Source organism: Grammomys surdaster, unplaced genomic scaffold, assembly GCF_004785775.1.
Source record: "Grammomys surdaster isolate TR1022 unplaced genomic scaffold, NIH_TR_1.0 126086, whole genome shotgun sequence".
Taxonomy (NCBI): Eukaryota; Metazoa; Chordata; class Mammalia; order Rodentia; family Muridae; genus Grammomys; species Grammomys surdaster.
Window position 1 is genome coordinate 1,549,624 of NW_021620894.1, and position 11,093 is coordinate 1,560,716.

General features: G+C 33.4%; 1 protein-coding gene and 1 pseudogene across 1 annotated transcript; both read left to right on the top strand.

Moving 5' to 3' along the window:
- Positions 1 to 1,047: 1,047 nt before the first annotated feature.
- Positions 1,048 to 1,305, top strand: LOC114611106 (annotated as a pseudogene).
- Positions 1,306 to 2,527: 1,222 nt separating this feature from the next.
- LOC114611199 (olfactory receptor 143-like) lies at positions 2,528 to 3,484 on the top strand. Its single transcript, XM_028755850.1, has one exon. It carries the CDS (start codon positions 2,534 to 2,536, stop codon positions 3,482 to 3,484), a length of 951 nt encoding a protein of 316 aa, XP_028611683.1. The 5' UTR covers positions 2,528 to 2,533.
- Positions 3,485 to 11,093: the final 7,609 nt, after the last annotated feature.

Here is an 11,093-nt window from a genome sequence, read left to right on the forward strand (position 1 = left end):
CTCAGTTTTGTTACTGAGATAACTATTTCAAATCAATATTAGAAGCCATGCTGCTGTATGGAAAGGTAACTTTATACATTTACTACATAGGCCATTCAGAAAGAATGCTGTAAACTTTCTTTTTTATGATATGAAAGTCTTTTAAAAATCCTAGTAAAAATAACACCTATCAAAAGAACCCCTATAATGAAATGACTTAAAATATAATAAAATACAAAATTAATATATGAAATCCAGTTGCTTTTTATATAAGAGTAACAAACATTTTAAATTAAAAATGTTAATTAAAAAAGTTAGATATACAACAGCCTATCAGTTGTGGGTAGAAGTCTTCTGAAGTATAGATAGAACATATCATGTGAATGTAAAATGGCCTCTAAAGGCTCATATGCTTGACTGACTTCTCTAAGCTGGTTGTACTGGTTTTGGTGACTATGACCTCACTAGAAAAAGTAGATTACCATGGGAAGGCATTGAAGGTTATACATACTTGGAGTACTGGCTCAAGCTTTCTGTATTCTGGTCAAAGCTATGTAGGATATGGTTTCTGCCTGTTCCTACTGCTCTAGTCAAATGGCACTTCTTCTAGTGCTGTGTTTTCCTTGCAAAGAGAACAAAATTTCATGAGATTCTGAGATGAATTAAATCTTTCTTCCCTTTCTTTTTCTTTGTTTTATATTTTACCATCATAGTTATGATGAAAAAAGTAATTTACAATTTCCATATGTATAAAATATATTAACTGATCCTACAGTCTTCTGTATTCTAAGCAAACATTTTATCACCAATCCAAAACTCACTTTCTTTTTATGCAAATCCTTTTTAATGTGTCTAAGTATTTATTAAGTGCACAGAAGATATACTTATAAGCATATACAATTATTATATATAAACAAGGATCACTGCTTTCTCCATCTATACTGTTAAAAAAAAAAAGGAAAGGCCTAGATATAATGTCATATTACTTGAATGCTATTTTCCCTCTTTGTAAATTATCTGGCTCCTAAGCTACATGTCTCTACTCTCTCAAACCACCATCCCATAAACATGGATCAGGTCATGCAGTTTGTTGAGCCAAGTCAGCAGTTTGTAAAGGACTCAATTTGGCTGGTTAAATGATGTATCGAACCCGACAGAAAAGAATTCCAGAAGATCCCCATGGCCACAGAGATAGGATTTGCGATCATGGGAATCATTGGCTTCTCCGTGAAACTGACCCATATCCCTATTAATAACATCATTGTGGTGGATGAGTCTTATCATGGGACAGGTGAACCAATCAGGTGTGACAAGTTCATAAAGTAAAACATTGCCTGGATGATTTGTGTTTTTGCTTTTGTCCGCCCTCTTATGAGATTTTCTATTTCTAAATTGAAATAATTTCAAAATAAATACTTTTTCCATAACAAAAAATAAGAACAAATTATCTGTAGAAGTTTGTCATCAATGTACCAGTCTATCTATCTATCTATCTATCTATCTATCTATCTATCTATCTATCTATCATCTATCATCTTTCCTCTATCAATCATATAACAATCTATCATCTGCCTATCTAGTAGAATTTGAAACCTGTGATCTTTAATCAATGATATCCAGAAAAGCTACAAATGATAAAGGAACAGTTCTGGGAAAACTCCTTTGTAGAATTATAATGAGAATGACAAAGGAGACCACTCATGACTCTGCCCTGGGAACAGGAACGAGGTAGTCCCTGATGGGAAATTACAAACTGAATAGGACTTTGAATCTCAAAAGATCTTACCTTAGTTTTAGAGCATTTGATGTAAACATAAATTCATTAAGGTTTACCCTCAAGGGCAAAATTCCACAGGGAGAATATTATGAATAAGAGAACTATTTTCTGTAGTTACAATATTCCCAAAATCCTTGAACTTCAGGTTTTCATTTGAATGAGGTAGTGTTTTGGAGACACATATAATATTGCTTTTTAAAAAAATTTTGAGTATGTAAAAAGAACATTCTACAGAAATTCCCTTTCCCACAATGAACCTCTTCTAGCAAGTCAGAGATTATCTGTACTGGTTGCAACTACCCACTTCCTTTCCTTGAACAGTGAGAAGGAAGGTACCAAGTGCTCTTAAGGCAAGAAAGTTTCTAGATGACTACAGGTGAGAATTGAATGTTTGTCTTGACAGTTTCGTTTGAAATTCAGAGTTTCATAAATCTTGGACTTTAGAAGAAAATAATTCAGTCCTAATTGTTAGTAAAGACCAAAAGAAAGGGAAGGAGTTATATTCTGAATCACTTTAGGCCATTTGACATCTTTCTTTCTGGACATATATAATGAGTAGAGAAAAGGACATAGGGATTACATAAGAATTAACATGAGAGTATTCAGAGAACCATTCTATAGCTTCCCTGAGCATCACTGATGGAAGTAATAAATGCTCTTTTGAGGTCAAGCCATATGTTCTTTAAACTCAAGCCTAGAAACCAATAAGTCAAGCTTTTTACTTAGAGTGAAAGATACATTACTGGTTAGAGTTTATTTGAATACTTGTTATTACAGATGCCACACACGAAGCAAATGACTATGGAAAATGATTCTTCTGTGTCTGAGTTTATTCTTATGGGACTGACAGACCAACCTGAGCTCCAGCTGCCACTATTTTTTCTGTTTTTGGTGAACTACACAGCCACTGTGATGGGCAACTTGAGCTTAATGAGTCTCATTTTCTTGAATTCAAACCTTCACACCCCCATGTACTTTTTTATCTTCAATCTGTCCTTCATTGACTTCTGTTATTCATTTGTTTTTACCCCCAAAATGCTAATGAGTTTTGTTTTAGAGAGGAACACCATTTCCTTCAGAGGATGCATGACTCAGCTGTTTTTCTTCTGCTTTTTTGTGAACTCTGAGAGTTATGTGTTGACAGCCATGGCCTATGATCGCTATGTGGCCATCTGTCAGCCACTCAGGTACAAGGTTGTTATGTCACCTGGGATATGTTTTATGCTGATGCTTGGTTCGTACTTGATGGGGTTTGCTGGGGCCATGGCTCACACAGGGTGTATGGTCAGGCTCAGTTTTTGTGATTCAAACATCATCAACCACTACATGTGTGACATCTTCCCTCTCCTCCAGCTCTCCTGCAGTAGCATCTACGTGAATGAACTTGTGAGCTTTGTTGTGGTGGGTACCGTTATCACTTTATCTAGTCTAATTATCTTAATCTCCTATGGTATGATTCTTTTCAATGTCATTCATATGTCCTCAGGTAAGGGTTGGTCCAAAGCTATGGGAACCTGTGGGTCTCACATCATAACTGTTAGCCTCTTCTATGGATCTGGGCTGCTTGCTTACGTCAAGCCATCATCTGCTGAGACTGTGGGCCAAGGGAAAATTTTCTCAGTCTTTTACACATTCTTGGTTCCCATGCTGAATCCTCTTATTTACAGCCTCAGAAACAAGGATGTTAAGTTTGCTGTGAAGAAAACCATGAAGACACTCACAAAATGATGTATCTAGTGGCTTTTCTCTTAGCTCTGTTTCTATTTGTCTACTGATTCCATCTCATTTTGTGTTTGTCTGTTTAATAAGATGACTTTATGTTTTTTCTTTCCTTTCATGTTTTCTACAGTATCATTTTCCTTCTATTACGCAATGTTAATTGTATGTGACCATTCTTTCTTCAGTGGTTAGCCACTGATACATTTGCACTTGTATTTCATTTGTTCATGTATATTACCTATATCAGATTAAGACACTGCTCCATTAGCTTACTTTAGTTGAGGATATAATCTATGACTTTTTCTTTTATAACTTTTCTATCCAAGAAAATCCATGGACTAGTATTCTTTACCTCAAACTGATTGCTTTCTTGATGTTTTGTTGTAAATTTGTATGTACATTTCCTTATTTGATTGGTTTGTTTTCTACATAATCAATAACACAGATAAGAGGTGACACAATTGTCAAAGTTTCAACAATTTTCAGGTTATTTTGCTAATAGTTTCTTTTCAAATATTTGTGTTGCTTTTATTTGTTTTTACTTTTGATTATTTTTATATACCTAAAAATTATATAGAAAAATTACATGCAGTAAAAAATTGGAACCAATAAATATATAAAACACATTTTCATATGATATTGATCTTGCCATCAGTAATGATGATTAGTACCTATTGAGTTATTATATGCTAGACACTGTTTTAAGGACTTTTTAAAAAAGTAGCTTTTAAATACATGATACTAGTATCATTAATTTTATTTTGAAATGAGAAAACAGAGGCAAAGAGAGGTTCATGTACTTGTATATATAGCTGCTTAGTGGTAGGTCTGAAATTTGATTTGGAATATAGTGGATACAGTTTGCTATGAAGCCTATCCACCTACCTACCATATACAGTACTTAGTAGAGATGAGACTTTTATTAGAAAAATCATTAAGATGTTGCCAGAATTTTGTATTAAAGGCTATTAGCTTCATGTTTGTCATGGCATTATATAATGTACTTAAACTAGGGTATATTTTTTGCTTATTTGAATATTTATTAAATCTAATTCTCTGCCCAAGTCTCTCAAGTCTCCCCCACAATTATGAAATAAGCAGCATTCTGATATTTTGCAGGAATAGAATTGAAAATGTCGGTTTTTCTTCCTGATAGGTGAACTGTGTCTGTGAGTTTTTTAAAAAAACATTGTGTTTATTTTTGTTCAGAAAACATTGTCATAATAATGTCTATTCCATTTTCCTTGTCACAATGTTGTTCTCATTTAAAACAAATGATGTTTATGTCTGAAAAATTGAACCACTGCTAGGCTTGTCAATTAATTTATTAATTAAGGCCTATTAATGCAGTGCATGCATGGTGTTGTTTATGAGTTTATTTCACAATACCAGAAATAATTTTTGTCTGTCTCTTACTCTCGTTTTAAATATTGGTATCTCTTTCTCTATCTTATGTATACATGTCATACTGAACTAAATAGTTATGAAATTGTAGCATTTCAAAATAAACTTCATTATTATATCTATATGTACTTTAAATTCCATACAAAATATAATATAGAAGTTACTATTGTATTCAAAGAAAGAGTAAAATGCAAAAACAGTGGGAATTTCTAGAGAATTATTTCACAATTATTTAAAAACTAAGATGTCTATGAGAATATGAACCCAGCCAAGATGTTATAGTAGAGAACTTTTCTGTTAGACTTTGATGATCAAATAGAAAAATGTGTATATTATTGTTGATGTTTCATAATAAAGTGGCACACTCATAGTGAGCTACATAATAATTAGTAATAATAATTGTAAATAGTGTTCATGTTTTTCTGGCGTGAGGTATAGTAGGTTTGTTAGGTTATCATAGTGAGTCATGTTTTCTATGACCATAGTGAAATATGCACTTTAAGAAGCTGTTAGATGCTATCTCTTTGTTTGGAAAAACAACTTTTTATAATATAAACAAATAACAATGTATATTGTACAATACTATCATTGAAAATACACAATTTTACATACCAATAACGTCTAGGGCCGACAAAGGGGAGAAAATATATGATGTTTACCTTACTTAGACTTGCTTAATTTACTTAGTAAAATCACCATGAGATAGATGTATTCCGTTTACTACACATGAAATAACTTCAATCTTCTTTATGGCCGATAAAAATTCACTATGTAAATAAATTTTATCTTTACCCATTCTTTGTCATGTAGGTTGCTTACAGTATTTATTTAAAATAATGTATTTGTTGAATATTGACTTGAAATTTGAGTAAATATCAAAACGTAGCAGAGCTTTGTCATGTGGTAGATCTATTGATATATCCTTGAGAGACTTCTGTTGTTATGGTATCTGGAAGTGTTTAATTTCCTACCAGCAGTATAAAACAATTCATTTTAATCCACATCTTCCCCATTGTTGATGTTGCCTGTTTGCTTGGTGGCTGCCATTTTAAATGGGGTGAGATAGAATCTCACTATAGTTTACATGTGCTTTTCTTTGATGAATCGTGATTTTGAAGATCTTAAAATGTTTATTGTTTTGTTATTTGACAGATTTACATACATCTTGTTAGCCTTTTTCACTGATTGTTTGGATTAGTTTCAAGTGCTTAGTTTAAAAAAATTGTATAATCTAGAGTATAGTCTAGATATTGATCTTAATGAATAGATATTTCTTCTATTCTATTGGCTATGTTTTTAGTTTAATAATAGTTTCTTTCATGTACTGGAATCTGTTCAGAATGTCTTTGTTCATGCCTGTGTCTTAAATTATTTTCTTCATGATTTACTGTAAACCTTTCATGTCTTGTGTCATAGTCGTTTATACAATTGTAATTATTTTTAATACAGGTGAGGACTAGGTACCCAGGTTCATTTTTTTACACAGGTGATATTTAGTTTGCTTATTATATATATTTTTTTGGTAAAGGCTATCTTTTCTAGAATGTACATTTGGCATATCTGACACTTTTAGTAGGGCCAAGAACCTGGACTAGATAGGTTATTGGTTCTACATATAACATACCACTATTATTCTGACATAACATTAAAATAATTCTTTTTTTATTAATCATTCCTTTTGTTTACATCTCATAATATCCCACTTCCTGCTTACCCATTCCGTCAAACCCCCAGACCATGATATACCACTTCCTGAATACCCCTTCTAACCCACCATCCCACATCTGCCATCCCCCCTCCCCTTTGCCTGGATAAAGGTGCTCCCCCACCCATCCACACTCTCCTACCCCACTGTTCCAGCGTCTTCTTATGCTGGGGCATCAAACCTCCCCATAAACAAGGACCTCCCCTTCCATTGCTGTCAGCAAAGGCTATCCTCTGCTACATATGTACCTGGAGCCATGGGTCCTTCCAGGTACACTCCTTGGTTTGTAGTCTAGACTCTGGGAGCACTAGGTGGTCAGGCCAGCCTATGTTGTTCTTCCAATGGGGTTGCAATTCACCTCCCCTCCTGTACTCATAGTTCAGTGCCTCTATCAATCTACATCAAAGAAGTTTCTTACAGTAGATAAAAACTGATATACAGATTCTCTACTGGATAATGTTCAGAGAACAAGAGATTGTGGAGTGCTTGACCCTAAATTGGACAATCATAGCATACCTTTCCTCTCAGGCTCATGGATCCTCACAGAGAAGAGGAAAGAAAGATTGTAAGACCCTGAGGTGATGGTAGATAGTTTCAAAGAAAGAGTGTGCCCTTGTGCAACAGGACAGTTGCATTTATGAACACTTAGAAACTGTGATAACCTTCTTTGCTGTTTTTTCAATCTGAAGCCAAACAAATTTGGAGCATGGAGGTGAGGATGTATGGACCAAAGCTACCATTAGCTGAGAAACTGTTGAAGTTTAATAGCTATTGAAAGAGTGAGACTCCGTTTTCTTGAATGGGGAGACTCCTGTTAAGTCAACCACACTCCTGTCATAGCCCACACTGAAGAGCAATTAGAATGCATAATTAAGACTGGACAGCTTTAATAAAATGAGAGACAAAGCAAGGTCCTCCAAGTTAGGTGGGAAGGCAGGCAAGAGTAGATACCGAGATATTCAGCGAGAGATATGGACAAAATTTATACATGGAATTCTCAGTTCACTAATAATGAATTATTAAAAATCATGTGGTTATAGTTGAATGGGCTTATCTTGGTGTCCTCTATTTTCTCATGCTGACCTATTGGCTAATAAAATGTTAATTTTTATTACTACAGGTTTGTAGTAAAACTTGAACTTAGGGATGCTAATACCTCTGGTGTTATTTTCTTGCTCATCTATATATCTACACTGATTCCATATTAGATCTAAGATTGCTTTTCTCCTTTTGTGAAGAATGATGTTTATCACTCAATCTCTCTCCTGCTTTAATTATTCTGTTAAATTCCTATTTAATTGTGTTTTGGTTACAAAAAACAAAAGCTTTTTATTCTCCTGGAATAAAAGCATTATTTATTCTGAATCAAGTATGGGTGACTCTGGCCCATGACAGTGGATTGAAGTTGCCTAGATTTATATATTTCCAGTGGTTGAAAAAAATGCTTATAGTCAAAGAGCAGAAGAGAGGTAAATGTGAAGGCATCTTCAAAACATAGTGTTGGATAAACTGGATTATGCTAAATCATAAAATTCTATAAACTTTTACATTATATGATGACATTTTTCATTTTTGAGTTTATTGGAGCCAGTGAAATGTTAAGTTAAAATATTCTAAAGGTTTTACCTGAAGCCAAAAAGATTAGATATATTAAGATAATTTATTTCTGAGCTTGTAATATTGCAATGCTATATAACAAAATGTTAATCAGCTAATAAGCCTTTTATAATTTCTAATATTGGTGGTAATGTATTTTTTAGTAATTTAATTTCATACTTTTGATCTCATTTTTTGTCCTTCCTTTGAGAAAGCATTCTTGGCATAGTAACCCTAACCTTAGGTTTTCTCACCCAATCACTGAATGATTTTTTTTCTGATTCTCCATATTATTCAGCCACTTTTTTTATTCTAGCATGTGTATTCTCACTTGATCTAATAAATTCTCTTCTAAATAAAACTTTTCCTTTATGATCTTGTTTGTACATCTATTAATAATTTTATAATGAGAACACAAAGGTAGATGGAAGGTTGCGATTACCCTGGTCAAATTCATCTCTAAGAATAACACAGTTCTTTTAACTTTGTTAAGGATTTGGGATTAACTCTAGGACTTCATGAATGAATACGTCAATGTAAAATAACGATGGTGCTTTAAAGAAAATAAGGGATAGTTAGTTCTAAACTACGTGTGGGTGACTACGTCTGACATATATTGACTCAAATTAGCCTGAATAACATATTCCTACATGGAAGCTGTGGCATATTACATAATCTATAAATCTATGCATTTTCTAATTACATTGGTGGAAATATTAAATAGCAAGAGGAGGGGCACTCATAAGTTTATGATATTTTCTTGTATCTTTTTTTGGCTTGGTTTAGTGTAGTGATCATCGTGATTCACAGTGACAAGTTTACCCAATAGTCAGAAGATGGATATGCCAGATGGAAAAAGCAATGAAAATCACTTTAAAAGGACTAAAATAATCCAATATGATTTTGCTCATTGTCAGATAACATTTCATTTCTTTACAATCATGTTGTGATATTTGAGTCAGATTTAGCAGTTTTTAAGTGCTTTAGACCAGTAACGTGCAAGATTAATGGAAATAATTTCTCAAAATGTGTCCAATGAACTAAGTATTACTCTTCACTGTCTGAAAAAAGCCAACCACCAAAAGTTGGCAGGTGGCTTAAGGAACAAGGTAACTAATCCTTATATGTATCTCTAAGATGTGGCAATGTAATTGGCTTCAATTTAGGAACGGATTATGTAATAACGAGATTTCCAACAGAACATTGAATATCATAGGGGAACAGAACTAACACCCCCTTTAAGACCTTGGTCAGCTGGAGTAATGACTCTAGGTGAGTTGTAGCTAGAGGAAAAATTTGCTCTTCTCTTTGCTGTCCCAGGTACCTTATGTAAAGATACATTTGTAATAGTAGTGCTGATATTGTCATCATATTTTTATTTTTCATCAACCCAATTATAAATAGAAACTAAGAGAGAAATGCACATAGGACCCTTAAAACTGTTACTTGTATTTGGAGTGTACTTCTGATGATAAGATGCCAAACAGAATTTTCCCTAAGAGTTTCCAATATTTCAAAATATATTTCTAATATCCACTTAAATCACAACAAAACAATCTCCAAAACTTATTTTGCTTAGAAGGTTAGTCTTCTAAACAATTCTTTATGCTCCAATGGCACTATTCCAGTGTCTATTACAGCGCTCAGACAGAAGACAGTTTGTCTGACATAACATTCTTGCAAAATGGTACAATGTGAGTTCCTATTTCTGTCATATCTCAAATATGGTATTAAAGATGAGATCAAACACAAGCACATGAATGCTAAGTCAGATTAAATAACAAACTAAATAAAATCAGCATACTGGCAATGAAAAATGGAGTATTTTCTCCTGTCATATAACCAAAAAGCTGTATAATGAGATGTTCAATTCAGCTTTCAAATGCCAGAAGGTTGCCCAAATACAAAGCCAACAAAATGAATATATCAGAAATAAGACTTGGTTAAAACCAAAAGCCTGTTCCTCAAGTATTTCACCAATATGTACTTATAGACAATTTACATTGGTGACACAGGAGAAGGAACAATCTTCTAGCACCTGAAACAGCTTTATATTACTACTGTTGGATTTGGTTAACCATAAGTTTTCTATCCGTTGGCTAAGCCAAAAGTGTTATCACGTGTTTACATCTATAAGCGCTCTTTAAAATTTCCTTCTATTTAAAAAAATTAAGAAAGAAAAAAATAATATAAAATAGAATTATTTTAGTACTGTAGCCTAAGATATTTCTCTAGATATTATCAATTATTATGCGGTGAATATTTGATAATTTCTAGAGAAATATCTTAGGCAATGATTTCTGTGTGCATGGTGGTGAGGAGGAGAACATGACATGGAATTCTAGGAGCCAAACATATTTTGTCTCCACTACACAAGACCACAGCATGGGAAGGATTTAGTTTTTCCAAGTGAGTCAAGGCAAGAAAAACCTTATTTATCTGAGTAAACTCAGATTAAAAAACTGTGAACTGTATAAGCAGATTAACACATACTAGTATATTATCATGTATCCAGGAAACTTCTAATACATTGTATAAATTGTCTCAAAACATGATAGATTCCTTTTTTTTTTGAGACATGGTTTCTCTGTATAGCCCTGGCTGCAGTGGAATTCACTCTGTAGACCAGGCTGGCCTCGAACTCAAAGATCCGCCTGCCTCTGCCTCCCAAGTGCTGGGATTAAAGGCATGAACCACCACTGCCCAGCATCATAACAGATTCCTTATTTTATGTATTTTATAATTATTTTTGTTTATATAAATTATACATATAAATTTTTGTATGTTAACCTAGAACTTTACTACTGGTTCAACTTTGTCAATTTTCAGAATATTTATAGTTATTCAGAAGAAAATACAGATGGATGAAAGCAAGGATCAGTAAAGTCTATTGTTTCATAGCTGGGAAGTAAA

What these genes read in the sequence shown, in the direction of transcription:
- LOC114611199 (XM_028755850.1), top strand. Translation starts at nt 2,534, where the DNA reads ATGCCACACACGAAGCAAATGACTATGGAAAATGATTCTTCTGTGTCT.